At 41.4% G+C, this 24,445-nt stretch overlaps 2 protein-coding genes and 4 non-coding genes across 9 annotated transcripts in view; 4 read left to right on the top strand and 2 right to left on the bottom strand.

The window, feature by feature from the left end:
- col5a2b (collagen, type V, alpha 2b) overlaps positions 1–24,432 on the bottom strand; it is a 32,732-nt gene extending 8,300 nt beyond the window's left edge. The window contains exons 1-32 of one of the 3 annotated variants that reach the window (XM_037091410.1): positions 24,115–24,432; positions 19,982–20,102; positions 18,297–18,507; positions 14,960–15,549; positions 9,002–9,217; positions 7,625–7,840; positions 6,307–6,498; positions 5,196–5,414; positions 4,883–5,107; positions 4,460–4,476; positions 4,337–4,369; positions 4,211–4,243; positions 3,851–3,904; positions 3,600–3,692; positions 3,428–3,502; positions 3,277–3,321; positions 3,071–3,124; positions 2,890–2,943; positions 2,711–2,764; positions 2,402–2,455; positions 2,247–2,300; positions 2,087–2,131; positions 1,944–1,997; positions 1,800–1,844; positions 1,409–1,462; positions 1,099–1,197; positions 970–1,014; positions 793–891; positions 621–674; positions 426–533; positions 287–340; positions 98–196 (exon numbers count right to left, since the gene is read on the bottom strand). In XM_037091410.1, the coding sequence (XP_036947305.1) occupies positions 98–196; positions 287–340; positions 426–533; positions 621–674; positions 793–891; positions 970–1,014; positions 1,099–1,197; positions 1,409–1,462; positions 1,800–1,844; positions 1,944–1,997; positions 2,087–2,131; positions 2,247–2,300; positions 2,402–2,455; positions 2,711–2,764; positions 2,890–2,943; positions 3,071–3,124; positions 3,277–3,321; positions 3,428–3,502; positions 3,600–3,692; positions 3,851–3,904; positions 4,211–4,243; positions 4,337–4,369; positions 4,460–4,476; positions 4,883–5,107; positions 5,196–5,414; positions 6,307–6,498; positions 7,625–7,840; positions 9,002–9,217; positions 14,960–15,053 (2,538 nt within the window). In that variant the 5' untranslated portion in view covers positions 15,054–15,549; positions 18,297–18,507; positions 19,982–20,102; positions 24,115–24,432. Of the gene's footprint in view, positions 1–97; positions 197–286; positions 341–425; positions 534–620; positions 675–792; positions 892–969; positions 1,015–1,098; positions 1,198–1,408; positions 1,463–1,799; positions 1,845–1,943; positions 1,998–2,086; positions 2,132–2,246; positions 2,301–2,401; positions 2,456–2,710; positions 2,765–2,889; positions 2,944–3,070; positions 3,125–3,276; positions 3,322–3,427; positions 3,503–3,599; positions 3,693–3,850; positions 3,905–4,210; positions 4,244–4,336; positions 4,370–4,459; positions 4,477–4,882; positions 5,108–5,195; positions 5,415–6,306; positions 6,499–6,751; positions 6,799–7,624; positions 7,841–9,001; positions 9,218–14,959; positions 15,550–18,296; positions 18,508–19,981; positions 20,103–24,114 lie in introns of those variants that run through there. The other 2 variants (XM_037091412.1, XM_037091411.1) reach the window with 2 other exon arrangements.
- Positions 9,579–9,651, bottom strand: trnar-ccu. The gene has a single exon. It is a non-coding gene; the product is annotated as a tRNA-Arg (tRNA).
- pjvk (pejvakin) lies at positions 18,302–23,177 on the top strand. 2 transcript variants are annotated; one of them, XM_037091414.1, is made up of 6 exons: positions 18,302–18,535; positions 19,058–19,253; positions 19,972–20,113; positions 20,283–20,400; positions 22,494–22,541; positions 22,672–23,177. In XM_037091414.1, exons 1-6 carry the CDS (start codon positions 18,325–18,327, stop codon positions 23,022–23,024), a joined length of 1,068 nt encoding a protein of 355 aa, XP_036947309.1. In that variant the 5' UTR covers positions 18,302–18,324; the 3' UTR covers positions 23,025–23,177. The 2 variants fall into 2 exon arrangements, with proteins under 2 accessions (XP_036947309.1, XP_036947310.1); XM_037091415.1 differs by lacking the exon at positions 22,494–22,541 and having other exon boundaries at positions 22,723–23,177.
- trnai-aau lies at positions 21,250–21,323 on the top strand. Its single transcript has one exon. It is a non-coding gene; the product is annotated as a tRNA-Ile (tRNA).
- trnar-ucg lies at positions 21,528–21,600 on the top strand. Its single transcript has one exon. It is a non-coding gene; the product is annotated as a tRNA-Arg (tRNA).
- On the top strand, positions 21,908–21,981 carry trnai-aau. Its single transcript has one exon. It is a non-coding gene; the product is annotated as a tRNA-Ile (tRNA).
- Positions 24,433–24,445: the final 13 nt, after the last annotated feature.

The raw sequence follows: 24,445 nt of genomic DNA, 5'->3' as shown, positions 1-24,445 counted from the left end.
GTTTCTTTCAGGTTCTGGGGAAGCTTCAGACAACCTGCGCTTAATCACGTCTGAATTACAGAATAACAACACAGCATCAGGTGAATGTCTGCTTTACCCGAGCTCCGGTTAAACCTGGCTCTCCGTTACGTCCTGGATCTCCAGGTAAACCTTTGGCACCGGCTGACCCTGGCAGTCCTCGTTCACCCTGGGCTCCCTGTATGGACAAACATCAAATGTTTAAAAGCACAGACAAGAACGTGCTCTGGATGATGATGGCAATAGTTTAGAACTACATCTGACTCACCTTTTGTCCTGGTAAACCATCTGCACCGGGGAAACCTCTATTACCTGGAGCTCCCTACAACAAATAAAGGAAAATGTGACGCTCTGACACTGAGATCATGAAACTTTTGATCGTAAAGATGAAGTAAAAGTTGACTCACTGTCTCTCCTGGAGGTCCTGGAGGACCGATGGATCCAGCGTCACCACGAGGTCCTCGCTTGCCGTCCTCTCCCATTGGGCCCAGTGGACCTTGAGTTCCATGGTCACCCTAACACGATCAAACGATTGATAATCAATCAAAGTAACAGTAAAATGAAGTGTAAGTGTCTTTAACTTCAGGAGGTCAAAGGCTTACTCTCTCTCCCTTGAATCCAGCTTCTCCTTTGAATCCAGGAACGCCACCATCACCCTGCAAAGGTCAGACAAACCATTAAAGCTCCCAGTGTGCAACTGAATGCACCATCAGCCACAAAGTTACACACACATCTATAAAGAAAGAGGAAATAAGCTGAAATGAGAGCTCGTACCACTTGTCCCTTTGGTCCTGGTGCTCCAGTGGTTCCCTGGGGCCCAGGGGTGCCGGCTGGGCCCAACAGCCCGGCTGGACCCTGGACACCTGCGATACCCTGTGAAGGAGACGGATCAGTCAGATTTTCTAAAAACAGACAAAAATATGCTGAAAGTTGGTTTACAACAACACTCACACTTTGTCCACGGGCACCTGGAGCTCCATCAGTCCCTTCAGCACCCTGTAAACAAATAAATATTAGCTTATAGTAAATACAAGAGCTGAACACAACAATAAAAGAGACAATGATGTAATCGTAACACACCTGCTGTCCTGGTGGTCCTGGTGGTCCTACGCGACCGGCCTCCCCTCTGGGTCCCTGTGGTCCTGCACTCCCTCTGACACCTGTCGGTCCAGCTTCACCCTGTCAGGGACAACAGACTCACGTCAAGTTCAACAACCTTTTAAGATGGTCGGCGAGGTGTTTTGTTGAAATTAAACGGCTCAAGTGATGAAACGTGATTAAGATCTTTATTTATTTATTAATCATTTTTGACAAAAAACAAAAACTTTCATCTTCATCTCAAATCTTTCATTTATTGCCAAATCTAAAAAAAAACTATTAAAAAGCTCACCTTCATTCCAGGGCCTCCAGGAAAACCTGGCATTCCGACAATTCCCATTGGACCCTGCAGTTAAAGAACATGTTGTTAAATATTCAAAACAAAATTTTAAGTAATTTCAGTTTGATTTGTTTACGGTTTAATTTCAGTGTCTTTGTATTCTCTGGCTAAATAATGTCTAAAAACCAGAGAAGCATGAACATCTTTGTCGACAGAACCGCTCTATGAGAACATCATGTTATCTGATTTTCCACTGTTTCAGATTTCTTTAATATATATTTATACAGTGCCATTTTGGTGTGTTTTAGTTGAACACACAAATAATCATTTTCTTGCAGGCAGAGATCCAAAATGTTGAATTATTGCTTTGAACTGCATTTATACTGGAGCGTTAAGTCCTTACCGGAGGACCTGTTTTGCCAACGTGACCCTCTGTGCCACGTTTTCCCTGAAAGAAGAAGAAAAAGAAAATCTCTCAGCTCTGAAAAACCATTTTACATTTTTGCACCAATTTATTCCCACAAATGAAGATGTTTCGTCTTCTCACCACAGGACCGGTCGGTCCAGCTCTGCCTCTCTCTCCCTGCATCCCCGCTGGTCCCTGAAAGGAAACACAAGCAGGCTCAGAATCTGATGGACAGGGTCTGTATTAAAAGCTCTCGTGGTGCGTTTACTGTGTGTGTCGCCTACCAGTGGACCTGGAGCACCCATTCCACCCGGAGTACCAGATTTACCCTGAAAAACACAAAGAGACGGGTGTGATGAAGATTTGAAGCGCACAGCTCAAACGATAAATCAAAATGAGAATCATAACCTTTGAGGATCATAATACCAGACGACAGATTCGTACCTTGGTTCCGACTGCTCCAGATTCACCTCTTGGCCCAAGAAGACCAGCATGTCCCTGTTGGAGATCAACATGGGTCAGTTTTTCATGTTTGTACAAGATTATATAATTATATTTAACTTCTTACATACGTTTTGCTACGTATCGGTGTGACTTACCTTTTGTCCTTTCAGTCCTGGGTGACCTGGAAGTCCTGGGAATCCTCTCGCACCCTGCATTTACACAGATAATCCAATCAGTATGAAAATTCTTTGTTATGTTTTCATCATTCCCTGGATGGAGGTTAGCCCTTGTCCTTTTTTGATACATCATAATTACTGCTGTTCATATGTAGCATTATATTGCAAATGTAGTGTGTGCAGAATTGATCACATCCCCTCTGTTTCATCAGAGTTTGATAGCGTTTTATAATTAATTATACTATATTTCAGGTTATTTTATATGAACGCAGGGAGACGACTGCTCACCGCCGATCCTGGGTATCCTGGTTCTCCTGGAGCTCCTGCAGGTCCTGATCCTCCCTGAGCAGAAAATGTGAAACAGAAACAATTCAATAAATGTAGTAAAGGAGTAGACGTATAAAGAGGTATAAAATATCTAAATGTTGTATTTAAGTACAGTACAGTAGAATCTATCTTTGACTTACATCAAGTCCAGCCTTTCCCGGAGGCCCGTCTGGTCCTCGATGACCAGGCTCACCCTGAGAACAAACACAAAGAACCGTCACAACTCGCATACGATTTTTCAAAATTTTGGCTCCAACACATTTAAATCTAGCAGGTTCTCATTCGAGGCTTTGTGTGAATATACATAATAACTGTTGCTACCATTGGTCCTGGATCTCCAGGCTCTCCTGGAATTCCCTGAGCACCAGGTGGACCCTGAACAGAGAGAAAACAATAATCAGTCAGAAGGAATAATCATGGTAAAGACTATTAATCTTACTTTAAAAGCTATTAATTACGCTGCTTGTTTAGTGTGACTTAGTGCATTTCTACATTAAATCCTATGAAATAGATAAATGTGTCCTTACTGCTGGTCCTGTTGTCCCTGCGAGACCTCGTGGTCCTGGTTCACCCTGAAAAAAAAACATCAGTCACACACTGTGGTTTTTAAACTGTGCATAATGGCAAGCTTTCCAACCTTTCGTACAGGTAAAATAGAAAGTTGAACGTGGTGCTCACCCTTGATCCTGATACCATCCCAGCGAAACTAGACTTCTCATTGAAACCTGAAGTCATCTGAGACACGAGGTTGCCCTGAAAAGATTCAAAAGACATTTTCAAACAATTGCAGAGGAGCGGCTTAACTTTCACACTTTCTATTATAAAACTGCACAACGATCAGTTGACTCACCCCAGGGTGGGTAGGGTGGCCTGGGGGTCCTGGTTCTCCTGGATTTCCTGGCACACCGGGCTCTCCATCAAATCCCGGAGGCCCTGCAAAGCCCTGCAGGGGTTACAGGAATTATGATTAATGAGAGACAACATGTTCATCTTTACTGAACTTCGCCACTGGACTCTAATGAATATATGCAGTTTATTTTCATACAGATGAATTCATATTAACAAAACTGCTGTCATCAGCTTTGATTAATTCCGACTTACCTTTCTGCCTTTAAAGCCTCTTGGTCCAGTTGGTCCCTGAGCTCCTGGAGGACCCTGAACCATTAATATAGATACAAGAGATAATTAATATTTTTTACATGATATTTTCTGTAGTTATACAGAATACTGCAGCTATAAATCTCTATCATCCTCCTTCAGTTTCTTGCAGGTTTTTGAAATCTACTTCATCTTTGGTGCCCTCTAGTGTCCAAGTTAGTGAATAGAAATGATCTGACATTAAAACCTTCTGTCAGCTCATCCAATGCATTTAATGAACTCTTTACATTGTACATTGCTCACTAATGCACACTGATATATTTCAGAGTGAACTTAAAAACAGTACAAACAATAGAAACCCACCTGGGGTCCTGGTTGTCCAGGTAGCCCCACCACCTGAGAGTAAAAAAAATAAGTGTTAGAAGTATAAAAAATGTCCTTAAATTCACACGCAATTTAAAATCAGTTTGATTAAGTGAGATTACTTACATATGGGATATCGCCTGGCTCACCTTTCTCTCCCTATAAAAAACATAAACAACATTTTTTTATTTGAAGAACATTAACATTTGTTTTAAATGCAAAACGCTGTCAGGATGAATCACAACTTACCTTGAAGCCCATAATTTCTTTGGGAGACACAAAAAAGAAAAATGAATTAGATTAATCGTAACAATCGTAACAAACCTAAACCTAAATAATTCCTCTAGTTTTTCAAACAAGTTTTCACTAGAAACTATTTAATTCATCATTATCAAATCATTATCTTGTTTTGCTGATTTTCAACTGAAACGTAAAACCAAACAGGTTAATTAAATATTGCTTTTTAACCTGGTGATCCACTACACAATAAATTCCAATCAAATCAAATTAATTTTCAAAATACGATCCTTGTTTGGAAGGTACAGATTCTAGTACAGTAATGTCCTTTGTTGACCTTTTAAATCATTTTATAATAAATGATAATAAAATCAAGTTAATAGTCTAAATACGTTCATAGTTTGGATTTAACAAGACTAACCCTAACCATCTCACCTATCCGTCTGCCGGCGCTGGCGAAGCTGTCACACACGGGGCAGCACTCCCCCTCCCGGGTGATGACCTTCTCACAGTTCGCCACCAGTTCACACTGCACCTCATCGCAGATGGCGACACCGTCGTCGCAGACACACACGCGACAGGGCTCTGGTTTCCAGATGTCGTTGTGTTGGTAGACCTGCTCGTCGACCGTGCAGCTCTCACTTATCTTCTCATCAGCAGCTGAAACAGAGGACAGTAAAAGGTTGAATACTTTAAAACTAGAACACGGTAGACCGCAAACGGGTCGGGATTATAACGCAACAGCTACCTGTGTTGGGGTCCACGCTGGGTTTTGATGTTGAAGCTGTAGTCAAGCACACGGGGCAGCACTCGCCCTCTGGGATCACAGTTTTCTCACAGTCGCCGAGGTCCTCGCAAACCACCTTTTCACACACAGCGGTTCCCATATCGCACACACAGATCCGACATGGCTCCGGGTTCCACATGTCATTGTTGGCGTAGACTTTTCCATTTTCTGTGCAGGTGTCTTTGTGAAACAGGGGAATTCAATTAATACCTGATGGACTTCTGAATTCCAATGAGTGTATCTTCAAATGTAGAGGTGTTGATCCTCTCACCCAACTCCTGGCAAACATTTTATTTTATTTAAATTCTTACAGCGTTTATCTAACATGCTAATTTTTCATGCTAGCCCCTATGTCAAGATTTTTTTTGCAGCTTTGAGCGTGCTCCAAACGACCACTAGGAGTCGCCAAAGTCACAAATATCGAAATCCAACACATAGAGGCTTTAAAAGGTCGACAACTTTGAAGGAAGAACAATGAATTTAAAAGTGTAATTCCACATTTTGAGCCTTAATTTGTGCTGAAAGAGAAAGCAACTCATATTAAGTGCAAATACAGTTAAATATGACAATTACCATCATCAAAAGTGCAACAGAAAAACATGACAAATATAATTTCCCAGAGGAATACACGTTATTTGGTAAATAAGCTACTTGCTCAACTTCCTTTTGCGTGGCAGAAAAGTTGGCAGCGGCTCCATTATTTCCCAAAATGGCTGTCAAACGATGCTACCAGCGTTTTTTGCTGCACAAAGTTCAGTTGAGAAGTGATCTTATCCAGCAAAAATTCAATGTATTCCTTTTTGAAAACTGAGAACACAGTCAAAGGGAAACTCCGAACATGATATTTTAGAAACAAAATGAACAATTCAAGGTCGTGTGCACAAGATGGAGCCTGAAGACGAGAAGCTTCAGGCTGAGAGGGAGATGACACAGAAGCACCAGCAGTCCTGACAACGATGGCAAGATCGTCTGACTGCTGGAGTCACAGCAAACACTGCGAGAGAATAACCAGGAAGCATCCACAGAGGAAGTTTTCGTACACTAAATGTGCAGGTCACATTCCAGCTTTTACCAGTTTGAGTGTCAGCCAAACACACTGGGCAGCACTCGCCCGCGGGCGTCTCTGTGGTCTTGCAGTCACCCACATCCTCACACACCACGTCCTCACAAAACACCGACCCCGCTTCGCATATACAGACTCGACACGGCTCGGGGTTCCATATCTGATTGTTGGAGTAGACTCTGCCGTCCGCTGTGCAGGAATCTTTGTGGAAAACAACAGCAAGTGACATCAGTGCCCAGAGTCGCTCTCTGTCAGCTGGTAGTTGGTGTAAAACAACATTAAAAGGCATGAGACTGGGTGTTTATGGGATTTTTTGTATTTTCCTTGGTTCAAAATGCTTCAGAATTGATTATCGATTGAATGAATAGAAAAGGGGGTACACTTTTCAGGCTTTTGCTCCAGTTTACTGTTGGCTAAATCCTTGATTGGGATCATTGAGTCCAATATAACACACCTGGAGATAAACGATCTGCAGCCTGTTTGTTCAGCATTAAAAAGACTAAATCCCTGCAAACAGAAAAGCTAACTTCTGCTAGCGTGTTTACACGTGTGCCATTAGAAACCAGGTAAAAGCTAGGGTAACTCATCTTCTAGCTCAGAGGTTGGTGTTTACTGTAGAGACAGGGAATTTGAAAACGTGAGCACAAGGGGAGGGTAGTAGAGCCTGAAATAGGCGCCCAATGGCTGGCTTACACCAACAGTCTGCATCTAGTGAGTCAGCCTTTACCCATTTTTAGCAAATTTCACTGACAGGGTACAAAGACCTCCATGCAGCGCACATCTAATCCATTTCTGATCTCATGTGTAGTGCAAACCTAGCTTAGTATCCCGAAACCACCAGGGTGATCACCAACATCGTAATTTTGACCTTTCAATGCCATAAGGATGTATTGTACTGTCTGAAGGCCACAGATCACAATTCACAAGAAGTATTTCAGTGAAAACAGCTTGAAATTTGTGCCAAATAGAGTCAAAACTTGTATCATACATGTTACAACACCACCACTTTGGAAAATAGATGCCAAAGACAACATGAGAGGAAAAGATCTGGGATGAAACACAAAAAATCATAAAGAAATTGAAGGACTTTTGGGCAATAAACAGATGTTAAGAGGTAACAATAACAGAGGATGACGAGGGAGTTGATTTTTAAATATTAGCACGTTAGAAGAGTTATGATCATCATTCATCTTTATTATCTGACAGTAAAATCCACATCAAAATCCACATAAATACCCTGGAGGTGGATTTATAAATGTGGATATTTATGGAACGCACAGACCCACATTTAAATCTCCTCCGCCAGGTGCAATAAAATATTTATTACCAGTTTTATTGTCCGTGCTAGGAGGCTGTGGTGCTGCAGTGGAGCACACAGGGCAACACTCGCCCTCGGGGGCCTCGGTTGTTTGGCAGTCCCTGAGCTCTTCACACACCACTTCCTCACACACCACAGTCCCCGTGTCGCACACACAGATCCGACACGGCTCTGGCCTCCATATCTGATCGTGGGAGTAGGTCTTTCCGTTTTCCGTGCAGGTATCTTCATGAGACAGAACAGCAACGGGCGTCAGTATAGCGGCTGAGTCCCTGTCAGTTGGCAGTTGCTGGTGAAGTGTGGGCATCATCATGGGGTTTTTCAAACTACGGCGAACTTCAACACTTTCCTCAAGTACGTCGCTCTACATCTTGTATCAAATGATTTCTGTACACCATAGAACAAAGGAACTCAAAGAAAAACTCTGTTCACAGCTGCTTCAAACAGTAAAACCAGCTCTTTAAGGTATCACAGCGTTCCTCTTTTCTTACTGTAATAAACAAGAAGACTAGTCACAATAACAGCTGGTCTATTTCAGCTCTGAAACGCTCAAAGCTTCTGCTCCAGTGGAGCCGATCCAGAAGTTCAGACCAAGAGAAAACAATCATGATTCTTGTGGGTCTGTAATTGCTCAAAAACCTGTAAACACGGTGATGGGAAAACTGGTTTCCTCAGTGGAGTCTGTGGCTGGAGAGAAATGGCTGAAGTAGCGCTTGAACCACAGTTTATGACAGTGTATGGCACTCATGAGTCAACACTGGACCAGTGGCACCTTGACTTGGCGTCAACTGACCACACGGCACAAGTTTGATGACTCTAAAACCCAACTGTACTTCCTATATGAAGACAAGACATTCGGTTTAATAAACACAAATGAAAATATGGTCTCAAAAATCAACTTTCAAACTTACAAATGGCAGCTTGAAAAGACGGCGACCCCACTGGTCCTGTTGTCTTTTGCAGCAGACTCAGTCTAAATATGTCATCTTTTTGGCTTATTTTGCTCATATTTAAATCACATTACAACAGAAATCATTTATAAACATCACCTGTGTGTAGAAACTCCCTCTGCCCAACCACACAGATACACATCAACACCAGCATCACTTATACCAAGTCTCTGCCAACACTTAAAAGGACCCTCACAGTAGCAATGCCAACCACCAACGCAAGAAAAAAAGTTTAATCAACGTTAAATCATTGTTACTCCAGAGAAGTGTCATTATTCGACAGCCAATAAACATTTTCTTCATGAGGATACGTTAAAGGAAAAAGTCCACACAACATCTCCCTCCCTCGTCACACTGATAGAAAATCCCCATAATGATGCGTCACACCAACTGAAAGAGAGCTGAAGGTGTTTGTCCAGTGTTCATGTCCATTTACCTGCAGCGTCAGTGTCTGTGCTGCGAGTCGGCGCTGCCGTCGAGCACACGGGGCAACACTCGCCCTCCGGAGTGACAGCCGTCCGGCAGCCACTGAGCTCCTCACACACCTCGTCCTCACACACTACCGTCCCCATGTCGCACACACAGACTCGACACGACTCGGGGCTCCATATCTGATTGTTGGAGTACACCTGTCCGTTTTCTGTGCAGCTGCCTGAGTCAAGCAAGAGCAGCAACAGTAAACGGGGTCACGCACACCAGCTTTAAACACCCCAGAGGTCATGAAACACCTTCTGTGTGTTGGAGACATTCGTTGGTATTAGCACATAAAATTTGCAGCTCTAAAAACAATCTGATAACAACAAAACATGGAACAGAAATCGCTAAGACCAAAATTACATCAGTTCAAACTAACCCAAATTAATAAAGGAGCACGGAAATCTAGCTGCACTTCCCACTTTTGGCCATCAGGGTGCACCCATACTTTGCTGTGCATCCTGCCCTCATGCATGAATAGATCTGCTCCTATTGTTCTTGTGATAACAGCTGCATCAGGTCAAAAACAATAAGCACATCACCCCAGATGGGACTCGAACCCACAATCCCTGGCTTAGGAGGCCAGTGCCTTATCCATTAGGCCACTGGGGCTGTGCCACCAAGAAAATTTACTGTGAAAATCAGCTTTGATTATAAATGATTAATATTATCTCTGTATGGGAGTGAAAATGTATTTTTAATGGAGGTTATACAGGATCAACACTGACAGTACCTACGGAGTCACAGGAAGGCCAAAAAACTGAGTGGAAGTCATTAGTTATCATGTAAATATGGACATAAATTAAGATGCATATAATTATAATTTCATGTTTTGTTATTTGTCTTCATATTTGCATAATTTGTATTATCTTGTAGAGTCATAACTGAGAGGAAAAGTTGAAGTTGTACTGAAAAAAATGAGGAAAAATAGAAAAATAGCCTAAAAGTAAATAAAATGACATGATATAAAAATGCATAGAACATTAAAATTATATAGAAAGTAATAATAGTAAAGTATAATTAATATGTAAATATGCAATTATCTGTTATTTGCATTTATATACCTAAACCTTTGATTTACTTCTTAATTCTTGTATTTAACCACATTATATTCTTTTACAGATTTATTCTTTTTTAATGGCACCCCTACGATTCCCTAGAACTTTAAGGAACTTTAATTAATTAAGAAATATTAACGAAATAAAAGGAGATGCAGTAAAAACTCACTGTTGTTTTGGTCGATTTATTATGATTTTTTTTATTTTTCCATTTTCAGTTCTTCATAAAGATAAAGCTCATTTTAACTATTTCCTGTATCACAGTGAACAAGCCCAACATATATTTTGTCTAAAATCGTATCATGTAATAACTGTCAACTCAAACTGTCTCTGACTAAAAACCCTTTGAATGCCATAAAATCGTGCTTGGTTAAATTCCACCACTGATAACTGTCATAGAAAGTTAAAGAGTGCCGGCCTCATCGCTCTCTTCACTTAACAAGCTAAGTATTGTTTTCAGTCTGTCACTGCAACAGACTTCAGATAAAGACGTGAAATTAAAAAGGCGTAAATTACACTGAGCCAATAAACTGAAGCTGCTGCCGAGCTCACAGGGAAATTCCACAGATTTACTGGAGTACGACTCTAAAACTGCTTTATAATGGTAGGTGTTGCTGTGTTGCATGATGGGAAGTGTAGTATCCAGCAGGCATATTCAGGCAAATTGCCACTGAGCTGCACTTGAGCAAGGCACTTCAATCAGTGACTAGACTGTGGTTGAGTCTGACAGCTCCTGGCTGTAAATGTGTCCATAAATGTGTCTGTGCTGTGAGTATGTAATCATCTCTGTCTCTGTCTGACACTAGATGAGACCTACAGTTTTCACATTAGTACATAACATTCATCTCATCTATATGTCATGTAATCAAGAGGCATGTCAAGATGTGCACCCAGAATCCTGTAATTTAATTTAGTTGTTTGGAGCAAATGCACGTGTGCTGAGGAAAAAAAAAAAGCTCAATTTTATTTCAATTAAAAACATGATTTTTAGACTTTATACCTTGCATCAGCTGTTGTTTAACTCATTTCAGCAGGTTGTAAATATCAATATTTGAAGAATTTGAACAAAATGTTCAGAAATGGCAATAAGATTCCTCAATGGCATGTAGCTTTGAGGGACAAATGTGTTAAATGTCATTAAAAACATAATCAAGGGGGATATTTTTGTCAATCTAGACCTGACTCGTAGGTATTTGAACCCTAATCTGTCTTTTGTCTGTCAGTATTTTTTAAAATAAGAAAGAAAAGCATAGTAAAAATTGTAAATTCTAAAATGAAAAGGGGAAAAAAAAATCAAATCTAGCCACCTGTTACGAGCTCTGCGAGCATATTTTAACTCAGGCAGCTCAGTGACGTCCTGCTGTAAGCACTAATTATGTGGTGGGGCCTCTCCCCGCGAGAGAGGCCCGTTTTCAAAAGCACAAGTTATTTCAGGGGAAACCACAGTGGCTGTATTATACGTTGGGCTCGGGTAGAACTTCTGGCTTCGCCTTTATTTGGGAGAGCAGAGAGGTGCCACACCCGGAGCACCGACCGGCTTCACCCCGAGGAGCGACGGAAACTACAGAATCAATGAGCTGCAGGTTGTTTCTGCCCTCCTACAACTGCCTTTTTTTAAAATAAAAGCTCTTGTTTCTGACTTTCTGCACAGAAGTTTTGCAGCAAACTCACAACCTACAGACTCCTGTGACCCAAAACTATATTTTGTAGGCATTTAAACGTGATTACAGCTTGGATTTAGGGCATGAGAGCAATTATCATGAGTAAGTGAGGGCTTCGTTTTAAGTGGAAACTGTCCGTGCAGCTCTCTGACCTTGTGGTTTGCAGACGCCTAAAACTTCCTCAGCTCAGGTTTATTATAAAACAACAGTCCGCCCATGTGAACTGCAGCCCGGGGGGTCCAAGGACATGTTGCAATTTGATTAATAAGCATTTTTCATCTTCTTTACCCAAACTATTTTGCAGCCAACTTCTACGAGAATCACAAATAAGTAAAAATCATAAATTAGGTTTATTTTTTTGTCTTTATGTCAAGAAAACAACTTAAATTAGAAGTAATTTCTGCAGTTTTCATAAAAAATATGTCATACTTCCACCTCTTCAGGCCTAAATCCTTTAAATCAAACTATCTTAAAAAGTCTAAAAATAAGTTCCTTAAAAAACAATAAAATGTAGGAATCTGCAGTAATTCTTTGATTGATAATCCATTAAATCCAATATTGTCTCATCTTATTTAACCCTGTAAGATTCAAATACACTGAAGTCTGCCTATTTTAGTTCCTCACATCTAAAAGTCACACAAACAAATGCACATTCTCATACTTGGAGCCAAGAACAGCACGCTAAACTCTAAAATGGCCACTCATCGTCTTAACAAGCTGACAGCCAGGGTCATAAATCTACGTTTCCTTCACAACAACAACTGACATGCTTGGCTCTGAAACAAACAGAGCGCCTGAATTCAGTTTTAAAATGACACTCGGGACTCCCACAAGTGATGAGATGATTCATGGGGCAGGAGAGCAGAAGCTGCAGAAAGATTTGGCTCATTTAATCTTTGTGCAGACTGATAAATTACTCGTTTCAACCAATGTGTAACAGGTGATACATGCAGATTAATCTTAAAGTCTAATACGCCTCCCAAAAAACACAAGATTGAGCAACTATTTTGACTGTTTACTTATTTAAGTTAAAGAAATAGTGCATGTAAAGGCGCTAACTAAATTTCAAGATGAGAAGATTGATACCAGTGTCATGTCTTTACGATACAGCTAACAGCCTGTTAGCGAAGCTTAGCCAAATTTCTGAAGCTCTGCCTGGAAATAATGCTAGCAGGTGGTTTTGTTAGCATCAGACAAAGCCAGGCTAACCACCCTTCTCCATGTTTTATGCTAAGCTAATTGTGAGGACGAATAGCACCATGAATTCAATATTTTTTTTGTAAATTTCAAAGATCACTTCTAAACATTGTTTGGTTTAACGATCAACAAAACCTTGTACAGTGGGTCCTGTGTATTAGCTAGCAAGCTACATTAACTGCAGATAACGCGGATGGACTGGCTGCGATTTTCGCCTTTTTCAAGCAAAGCCGTGTTAGCGACGATGTAGTTTACCTAATATTTTCAAACAAAACTAAATGATACTTAACTATTTTTACAATGAACTTGTAAAATAAATTTCTTAGTTGATGAACATCATATGCGTAATTATTGGCAGCGTAATTTTTAAAAAGTTATGTGTCTCTTGCTATCAACCATGGTCCATGAAGGAAACCAGGAAAGGGCGGGACTTCGTCTCGTTATGCTAAGCTAAGTTTTAAGTGCTTCGTTATTTAGCATACAGGCAAGAGGGTGATATAGATCTTCTCTCTCGTGGTCAAAACTTCAATGTATTGCGACTTTCTGTGCGTTGGTGCCCTTTTTCAGTTTTTCACCCCTGGCCCTCAAATATCATGAGTCCACCTCTGGATCTCCTCATCAAACTCCAGGAAGAAAGTGAATACGTGTATTTTTTAACAAATCTCTTTAACGATACTAAACAGAAGCTTTTATTGGCCAATGGGTATATCATATCTGTTTATGTTTGTTTAATAACTTTTTTTGTTTTTATGCCACTGTCTGATGAACAAGAGTCATCTTTTCATTGCTAGAATCACACTCCTTCCTCAGTTTTTGGCCTGTAGTGACACACCTGTTGATCAAGAATCAAGAGTACAGCATTGAAAGGACACATAATCATTTCCAGAAACAGATCCTACACATGTCATAACCTTTAGGGCTCTGCAGACATCTATAAGTAAACCCGTTCTTCTTTTGCTGCTTCAGTGGAAGTGAACTTGGATGGAGGCGAGCGAGGCATATTTCATATCCAGCATCCTTTCATTCTGGGTGTGTCTTGTCTGCCTCTGGCCCGAAGTCTGACCAAAATTAGTGGCCTGCTTTTGTCCGTCCCATCTGCGAGGCCACATCATTATAGCCGTGGCACCCAAAACCCCGTCATTCAGCCTCGACCTCGCACTGAAATAGCCCTGCCAGCCCTACGCGTGCTTTAGCGAGCACTGCAGCCTGTAGGGGGGGGAAAGATATTTTTGATCCACTGGGACATTTTGTTTTAGTTCGGCCACATCTCCGTCTGTGAGAAATCGTCTTGATTTGGAGTTTCAGTCTCAGCAGTGTGAGACCAGTTTAGCCTCAAGGCGATCCGAGCTCACTATCACTTTCTCCATCTCTGCTTAATTCCTGAAAGGTTTTGCAGCTACTCTTAATCATCGCTTAGCAGCCTCGCAAAGACACGAAAGTGGTGCCTCATTAAGGCGTAATAAACCTTTCTGGTCCAGGTTGTGGGTGTGATTTATACCTTTGGATCCCAAAACCACAAGGCCAGTGTGGTCCGGTCGCTGGTAGGCAGAGCAGTTTCACTTAAAACCTAAACACGAAAGAGATGAGCATCTTCCCAAAAACCACTTCCTAAGAGAGATATCATAAACAAGGAATGGGAAACACAAACACACCTGCAAAAACATGTCACTTTCATAAAAAATAAAATAAAATAAAATAAAATACAGATGGAAATGTTGTGTCGGGCCAATCATAAATCTTAATAAGACAGAAAAACCTGGAGGAAACATTGGTGTCAAGAGTTAAACATAAAACAAATGTGAAAAAGTAACTTTTCCAGGTATTAAACGAACTGTTTACACATGTTTGTTTCACCATAAACGCCCACAGAAACAGAAGCAAGCCAACACAGTTTTATGACCCTTATGCATAAACCTGTCAGCAACTCCAACATATCAGGTGTCAACGCAGAAAAACCAATCAGAGGACAGCGAGAGCAGTCAGATTTGTCAGGTTGTCACTCACCGTTCTTGGCATCTTCTTGGCAGGTCACGGCGATCACCTGAGCCAAGGCGATGACCAGGCAGACGGTAATCCTAGAGCGCAACGAGGGGTCCATGTCTGGATGCCAGACAGGCAGCGTCCTCACAAGTCAGAGAGAGCCCGACCCCGAGCTACAGCATCCAGACTGAAAAAAATCCAAATATCCCTGAGTGGAACAGGCTCCTGGATGAGCGATTACTGCAAACTGAAACAAGCTCCCCTCCACCTCTCTCCCTGCTTCTCTCTCTCTCCTCCTCCTCCTCCTCCTCAATCATCTCCCTTTTTTTTCTTGCTTTATTTCAAGGCCAGCCTCCTCCTCGGGGCTCATGCAATTGCCTTGAAAGATGTAGCTAATTAGAGGCTGCATTAAATTTGTCCAACCAAAAAAGACTGATGAAAGAAGACGAGGCTGGATGACGCTGCCGAGGAAAGACGTTCGAAAGTTGAGCCTCTCTTTTCAGGATATCCACATGTTTGCTCCACCTTGACGGCTCTGTGGTTCAAGAACTACGTCTGCTTGATTTAAACAACCGAATGTTTCATGTCTTGATGATGGATGATGATTCATGAGCCTACAGAAAAACACAAAGCATGCCAGTGACTGTTTTACATTTCGCTGGTAGTTTTAAATGACATAATGGATGAGAAGGGATTGTCGAGATTTAAAATAGATAATATTTGATCTCACCATCCGCTCATTCTGATGAAAATACAACATTTTCTCAAATAAAACAAAGAAACAAATGAGTAACTTCCAAGTTCCCTGTCAGAAATTTCAGCCAACATGACAAAAGTTTATGTACAGGTAAAGTTTTTGCGTAAGGGTCAAAAGTTCACATAAAGTTCACATACATGATCAATTTAGGTGATTAAGACTGATACAGTCATTAGACTCAGTCACAAACACTACAGTGGGAACATCTAAGGAGCTCAGCATTGATGTGAAAGAGCTCGTTCTTGATTTAAACAAGTCAGGGAGAACCGTTTCAAAGCAGATTCAGGTCCCAACACCAACTCGCAAACAATTTTTCGCAAGTTTAAGGTGCATGGCACAGTTGCGTCGCTGCCATGATCAGGTAGAAAACATAAACTACCACCTGCTGCTGGGAGAATATTGGTCAGGATGGGCGAAAATCAACCAAAAACCCAACAAAAAGCAAGTCGTCGACGGTGCCTTGGTCCAGACACGGCTCGATGGAAGTTTGCTGCTAACCTGTACACACACACTAACATATGCGAACAAACCCGTGCTGCCTGGTGAAGAAGTATTCCAGCTTTGGAGACTTTCTAAATGTCAACTGTCGATGATGAAGTATTAATAAAGTCTTCATATTTGTAATGTATTGATGTTGTACCTGAAATAAAGAAGCCCTTAGTTTGTTTTTCGGTCTACCTGAAATCTGACTTGCTGACCTAAATCTGTTCACTGCTACAGCCTGAGCGCTTTACAATGTGCGCGTTACATTCATCTGATGTGTTTTCCAGGGCGAATCTCTGCCAAGACGGTGCGTCGAGCAGATCGCGGGTCCCCGAGGTGACGTCCCGGAGGCAGAGAACTAAACAAACATCACGACTCCTTCACTGTTGTTTCCTACACTGTATTCTTGACAAGTGTTTTTTTCTTTTGAGTTGAGCTGTAAAGCCCTCAAAGTCACATTTCTGTCAGTGCACGAGGTGGAGTTTCACTTGTTTCCTCCACCGAACAACTTTGGTCAGGAAGTGTTTCAGGTGCTTGAAGAACAGACGGGTTTCCCATTAAAGAGGCAGAGCCACGGGGGACAGAGCCTGAAGCAGATGGGAAGACGGTTCCTCCGTCAGATGAGGGCTCAGCTCTGGTGCATTCATAGTTTTTTTTTCATGCAGTGTGATGAACTGGTGGTTACAGAAGATATCCTTTTAACCAAAGGTCACCGGTGTCACAGCAAAAAGTGAAACAGCCAGTGTTTGTGTAGCTCCTCTCGAGATACTGAGCAAGTCTTTTTAGAGTTTTATCAAAGGATTAGTACGTACCGTCAGGGGATGTACGGCTCTATTCAATGATGAAGACATGTTTCGTATCTTTTCTTGTCATCGTAGCTGCACTGCAAACTCTGACCAACCATTTTTGAGTTATTTACTGTATAAAAAGTTTCTTAATTCAAGTGACTCTTTAATATATCTCAGTATTTAATTTGTAGATTTGTGCACATTCGTTAAATTACTCTTAGTTGGGATTCGATCACGTTGTGGTCAATAGATGGTTGTTAAGATTCCTTATTTGGAAAGTTGAGGTTGGTTGGTTTGCACAGGTCAGCAAATAACTAAATTGTTTTTGTTTTTTACAACTATTTCTCCTTGAAATTTTGTTTGTTACGTTCTGGTAAAAAGGTGAGAAGTGAGTTATTTAACCACAAACCAAGAAGTGCAAAAACCAAAGAACAAAGTACAACTAAAACCAAAATACTGTAGGTACTTGCTGCTAACGTCGGTGAACTGAGGTATAACTGAGGTATGCATAACTGAGATTCAACCCCTTTTGATGTACAATAGTTGTTCCTGTAATTTCAAAGAGCTGGCAAAGCTGCATGCGAGTGTAATTTTTTTTATATCCTCAAATCATGCCTCTTTTGGACCAAGCAGTAAAAGAATTACAGAGTGTAACGTATAGAAAACTAAAAACTGATCTCAGCTCTGTTTAAAGCTTCTTACATGTGGCATTCAGATGCTTTCCAACTTGCAAGTTATTTTAGGATGTATAGACGAGACAGCAGCGCAACCACAGGAGAGATCGGCCCACGAGAGCACGCAGGACACACACACTGCGAGCGGAGGAAGGTGGACATTATCCAAACTAAAAAAAGGACTGCCGTGAAAAAACATTAGACCTTACAGAAACCACGGAGACATCCCGAAAAAAAATAATAATCCAGAGCATTTTTTCAGGCTTTGAGACAAAAGCTTGCTTGCCAAAACAGATGTTTTAGCTGAAGGGAAACATGTTCAGGACAAGATAAAGACTTTTAATCATAGGTCAAGTTTTAGTCAGCAGTTAAAAAAAAAGTCATGTATGCTGGTGAAACATCTAAGACAATGATCCTATAATTAGCTTTTTTCCACCCAATTTCCCATGTGACAGGAAGCTGCAGGCCAACAGTGACCTATCAGGTTAACACACACCTTGTCCGTATTCCCTTACGCACTACCTGCATTATTTAACATTTCACGAGTCTGAAAGAACACTCCCGAATTAGCTCCCCCTCATTGTTCAGCAGCTCTGAGCTCACCACACACGATGGAGGTGATTTCTGAATAGAGGGAGATATATATATTTTTTTTTTACCTGCTTTGATACTCATGCATCTTTGGAAATGTTCGCAGCAGCCACTAAGAACTTTGTGAAGCAGGTGGGAGACACGGGGAGGTTGATCCCCGTGCCGAGCCTGAGCGAGGCCGACCGCTACCAGCCCCTCAGCCTGGTCATGAGGAAGAGGAAGAGGCACTTCTGGAAGAAGACCAAGTACGCCTCGACCCCCTTCTCTCTGAAAGACATCCTGGTAGGGGAGAAAGAGATAACAGCAGGTAATGAAACAGAAGTCTGAAAAAGAGGAACAACCTGTAAATGAGGTTGAATTTGACTGTTTTAAACTAACACTTAAATATAGAAATTTCTTAGTTTTATGCCCTTAAGAAGCTTTAAGACTGGGAAATACAACTCAGAGTTTTTTTTGTTGTTTTTTTTAATGGTTGCACCTTTCTATCAAATGGAAATTAAAATCTTTGGTAAGGTAAACAGACCAGTGTGATACGAGAAAATTATATTCACGTTTAAGATTGGACTGCACTAAAAATGCAAGTAAAAATATTCAATAATTGGCAAAAGGTTATTTAAGGATCGAAAGTATAAGTACTCACTGCAGACAAATGCTGATATAATATTTGTTGTTTGACTGTTACCACTGTTACATTAGGAGTTGGAACTACTTTTAACATATTATTGAACAGAATAATCAGTTAATCATATGTTTTGCATTCAAAAATATGTCTAAAGTCATTTGTAATGTGTAGTATTTCAATGAATGTACTAATTTTCTCCTGAAACAGGCGTGTCTTCCTATCAGCTCCTCAACTACGAGGACAAATCAGACGTAGCCCTCAACGGTCGATTAGGAAACCACCTCATTAACGACGTGGGGTTCAACATCAGCGGGTCGGACTCCGTGGCCGTCAAAGCCTCCTTCGGCATCGTGACCAAACACGAGCTGGAGGTGCCCACCTTACTGCGAGAACTCAACTCCAGGTAACACAACGTGATACATGTGCAAACAGCTGCTCTGTGTGCACTCTTATCTTCATCTCCCCAAAGCAACATAATCATCATCATATCACTTAAGGCAAATTAGATAAGTGCTATCTCTGCAATGTTTTATTAATAACCAAGTTAAATGAGCTATTTTTGATTAATTATTTATCTTTTTTGAAAAGAGTCAGCAGTCTTGAGTCCATAAATCTATTTATCTCCATACAAATGTGACATTATATCTTGATTCATGTTCCTTAACAACAGCTATAAGTTGATACCTGACTTCTGACCTCCGTCTGTGACAGAGGGAACGTGAGATGAGGGTTTTCCTCGTAAGGATGAATAAATGATATGTTATTCTACACTGGCAGACACATAGGATACATGAAGACAGTGCAAGACAATAAATAGCCTCTATAGATGTTTGACATTAACAGGTGCCAAACTTTAAGGTCTATAGTAGCTATAAATACTGTTTAGCTTAAATAATACACAAGAAACGACATATGGGCTCTACAACTAGCACGTTATACTAGCACGATTCATTTAATGAATCCGTTGCTACAAAATCATAACGTTTTTTTTGTAACGTGTTAGCGAGTATAGTTGTGCTGGTAGTATAGCTCTTAGCAGGGAAGCAGTATAAAGCTAACAAAGGTCAAGTTAATGCACCTCTAAAGATCACTATGTAACACTGTTACTGATTTCTGCTCAGGAAAGTGGACCTTGATCACTGCCTGGTCCGTCAGTCCAAGGACAGTGGACGCAGCATACTTTGTGTTGTTGTTGAGAGCATCCGGACCACACGTCAGTGCTCTTTGACTGTCCACGCAGGGATGAGAGGCACTACAATGAGGGTAACACACAAATAAACACTTTAATTTAATGTTGACATTATATTTTCTAGTTTCGATGGTGGAAACATGGCTACATTTGTCCACCAGGGGCCTCCAAAATAAACAAAGTCACTGAAACAATTTCTCTGACACACTATTCCAGCTTTTTATTTTTCTGTTGATGCTTCAGTTTCAGATCGACGATGGTAGAAATCCAAAGGGTCGAGACAAGGCCATCGTCATCCCGGCTCACACCACCATTGCCTTCAGCATCTGTGAGCTGTTCGTTCGACTGGACGGGCGCCTCGGTGAGATGGATACTAACATTATTAACCCTGCTTTCAACTCCTCAAACTGTACTGTACTGTACTGTGATAATTAAAGTGGCAAAATATAAAAGTGTATCAGTTAAATCTTCATCTTTAAGGCTCCTCAGAATCTACAAAATTTGATTAACTTAACGAACTGGAGTTTAGCTTTCTTGAAAAACTTTCAGCTTTTCAAGACCCTTCAAGGCTGCTGGGAAAGACTCCACAAACGACATGTTTCCACTTGTTTTAAACATCTTTCATTTCTACTATATATCACTGACACATCTGTGTGTCGTGCTAATATACCTTGGGAATGTGGTTGAAAACATAAAAAATGACTAAATTAAACTCACGGGGCTGAAATTAGAAACTGCACCTTTGAGTGAAATTGTTCTGCTTTCCACAGTTCTACTGACTCTGACTTTAATCTACTACAAACAAAGAGAGTGATTAAAGTCAACAGTGGCACTTAAAGGATGAGGCGTATGGTTATTGTGAAGATTTAAGGCTTCAATCTCTTCATGGTTGAAAACTGTGCCACATAAAAAGCTGTGGATGCAGTAGTTGTGGTTAACACCTGAGGCTCCTCAGCACTCCTCACATATCTTGCATCTGAGGAGTAATAATACTACAAAGGTGTCTACACTCAAGGAAGTGGAGATAAGTTTATCACTATGAAAGTTGAGAGCTAGTATTTCAAAATGAAAGTTGTCCCTTCATGGTTGGAATTCTCATTTCAGACTTAATGCCTGTCAAAAAAACGCTATGTCCAAAATGGAGCCCTCATTTTTACTTCTGTCGCGGACATACTTTCTGGAAAATGTTGGCAGCAACACTTCAATACGTGGCCGGTTAGCTCAGTTGGTTAGAGCGTGGTGCTAATAACGCCAAGGTCATGGGTTCGACCCCCATACTGGCCAGTAGTTTAAATTTAGCTGATCCACACTGTGGACACACCTCTGCTGGTGAGTGAGTTCGGAGGCGATCAACAACTTCACTCACAACGACGACACATCGTCACTGACTCGGCATTCAAAGTGAACCCCAGGTTCACAGCTTTTGATGATGAAGTCTGTGATAACCACAGCCACGTCAGAACAAAAAGAGAACAACAGTCAGAAGGAGACCACGTGGCCTAATGGACAAGGCGTCTGACTTCGGATCAGAAGATTGAGGGTTCGAGTCCCTTCGTGGTTAGAATCCTCGTTCCAAAGTCATGCAACAAGGCAGATGATGCCCGTCTCAACCAAGGTGACTTGTTAGAGTATCACCTTGAAAAGTCCCAGTCGCGAACCTTTTGTTCTGCACAGAAAAGAGCTATGGAGACCTTGAAAATGAGTTCCACTTGATCTCACATGCAAAGCAGGAGGTCTGCCATTTAAGCTAATTGCCCTCCTAAGAAGCTAACTGCAAGGCCGTCACAACAAAAACACTATAATGGAGCTCTCATTTTTACTTCTTCATGTACTTTTCAGAAAACGTTGGCAGCAACAGTTCAATACGTGGCCGGTTAGCTCAGTTGGTTAGAGCGTGGTGCTAATAACGCCAAGGTCATGGGTTCGACCCCCATACTGGCCAGTAGTTTAAATTTAGCTGATCCACACTGTGGACACACCTCTGCTGGTGAGTAAGTTTGGAGGTGATCAACAACCTCACTCACAATGACGACACATCGTCATTGACTCGGCTTCCAAAGTGAACCCCAGGTTCACAGCTGTTGATGATGATGTCTGTGCTTTTAACATCTCCAACTTAAAAGTGCAAGACGAAAAGACTTTATAATCTCTCAACTGGAGGTTTTCAAGTTGGTTTTCAGCTCACTCAAGGCAACTTTAAACCACTTCATATGTCAGGCTAGATTAGACTAGCTGATTAGAGCATGGCGCTAATAACACTAAAGTCACTGGTTCAATCCCCATATTGGCCATTACATATAGCATTTATAATTGTTGGGTGTTGCCGTCATAGTATCAAACAGCAATTTAGTCCTCACCCTTGGATTCTAAAGTGAGATTCTCAGTATCTATTAGCTGACATGATATTAACGCAAGATATGTTTTCTGAACTGAGATTTTCTTCTTCTTTGGCAGATATTTGTGTAGCTCCAGAGTCTCAGGGAGGGTTTGAGCGTGAGCAGATCAGGGAGCAGATCGGCGGCTTCATCGGTCACTTCTCAATGGGTCGACTGCGCCGCTTCCTATCTGGAATCGTCTACGGAAACCCCTTCAGAGCAGGTATTCTTTCAGCCTCTGCTACATCATGAAAATGCCTCAACTTTTGCCACAATTTTGCCATTTTTAATTTTTACATTTCCTCTAGAAAACCGGACATTTGAGGAGCTTACCCACTCCGACACCTACATGGATGACATGGTGACCGACTACTACGAGAAAGCCACCAGCATGACAGATGTCTCCACGGCCTACCTGAGGGAAAGCTCTCACACACGGGTCAACCTTCTCAAACACAACATCCCAAAGGGTCCCTGTGCACTCTGCGGCATGGGAAACCAGAAGAGGGAGACTGTTTACGGCTGTGTGGAGTGCTCGACCGGCGGACAGAAATACGTTCGCCTACATGTAGTGCCTTGTTTTGACCTCTGGCACAAAACGCTGAGGTGAAGAAAAGAAGTGATGAGAAACTTAACTTTTTTGGTGCAAGATACTAAAAGTGTAAGTGTTTACCAAGCTGTTTTATGAGATGTGTCTTTAAAATAAAAGTCATGAAAACTGGACTTAGTATTGAACCACTACACCTCAGCCAACACCTAACTGTTCCAGTAAAAGATGCAAAAATAAACCTGATGTTTTCTCTCACTCTGGGTGTAATGTGCAGTATCATTTTCAGTTTACTGGCACAGGCCCATGTCTACACGTGCACTGTACTGTAGCTGTCAGATGCTGAATTATTCAGCAGTGGTATTGGATGATAATGGGCCAGTGGGATCATGTGAAGGCCAACAGTGGCCTGGTTTAGTTTTGTTCCAAGTGTGTCATTCGGTTTGAACAGGGTTGTTTTTATTTTCACTGTGTTTTGTGTGTACAGAAGTTACATATGCTAGTAAATATCTCTTTCCACTTTTATTACCTTTAAAAAAAGATTTAAAGCGAGAATATGCTTAACAGTGGCCACTACTGGCTACAGGAGGCAAATACAGGAAAACGTCACAATTTTCCTCAATTTCCTGTGAGTTGTTTGCTTTAAAGATATGCTAAAATTTAGCAGAACGGGAGCATAAACAGACAAAGTTAGCAGAATTATCTTTTCAATTGTATAAAATCACCTGAAACTAAGAATGGCTGTTTTTGTTAGCTTACCATGAGCTACACCTATGCTTTCTACAGGAGCACATTTTTGCATTTTTAGCGAATACCATGTGAGAAAGGAGGGTGAAGCAAGCGGGATTTTTGTTGGTTGCAATCTGCGATCATAATGTATACCAATAAATCTTACACACACTCTCAGTCACCCAAACATTATTATAACTGCCCGGTCACTTGAAAGACACTTTTGCTCACAAGTAGCCATGAAGACAGAGCTAAACACCAGAGTTAGCATACAAGCTAACAAGCGAGATTTAGCAACAAGCTACGTAGCTTGACAGCAACATCATAAGGCCATATGCCCTATTGCCAGTATTACAGTAACCGCCGCCACCATAGCCTTGTGGTTAAAACATAGAATTAAACATATATAAAACAGGGTTCCTACCTGTCCAGCAGTAAAGCAGCAAACTCTGCATCGCTCTTGAGTCCCAACAAATCCTGCAGCTTCCTCCACCTCTGAAATGATGTTTTCTCTCTTGCTCGGTCTAGGACTTTCTCTTGACACTGCTCTTTAATGTGGGCATTGGTGGGGCATTCTTCGGTTCTGTCATTGTTGTCTGTTCTCCTCCACTGCTCACAGTTTGGGCTCGAACTTACCTGACCAGGTAAGAACAGGCATTTCACCTGCATGGGATGGGCACTGCCCAGTGTGCCTGAAGTCTGAATTCTTGCAAATCAAATTACAGCCACTGGGTGAACCCACAGACAGCTGACCT

Source organism: Acanthopagrus latus, chromosome 24 (genome assembly GCF_904848185.1).
Source record: "Acanthopagrus latus isolate v.2019 chromosome 24, fAcaLat1.1, whole genome shotgun sequence".
In the NCBI taxonomy this organism is placed as follows: domain Eukaryota; kingdom Metazoa; phylum Chordata; class Actinopteri; order Spariformes; family Sparidae; genus Acanthopagrus; species Acanthopagrus latus.
This window is presented reverse-complemented; position numbering and strand designations above follow the sequence as displayed.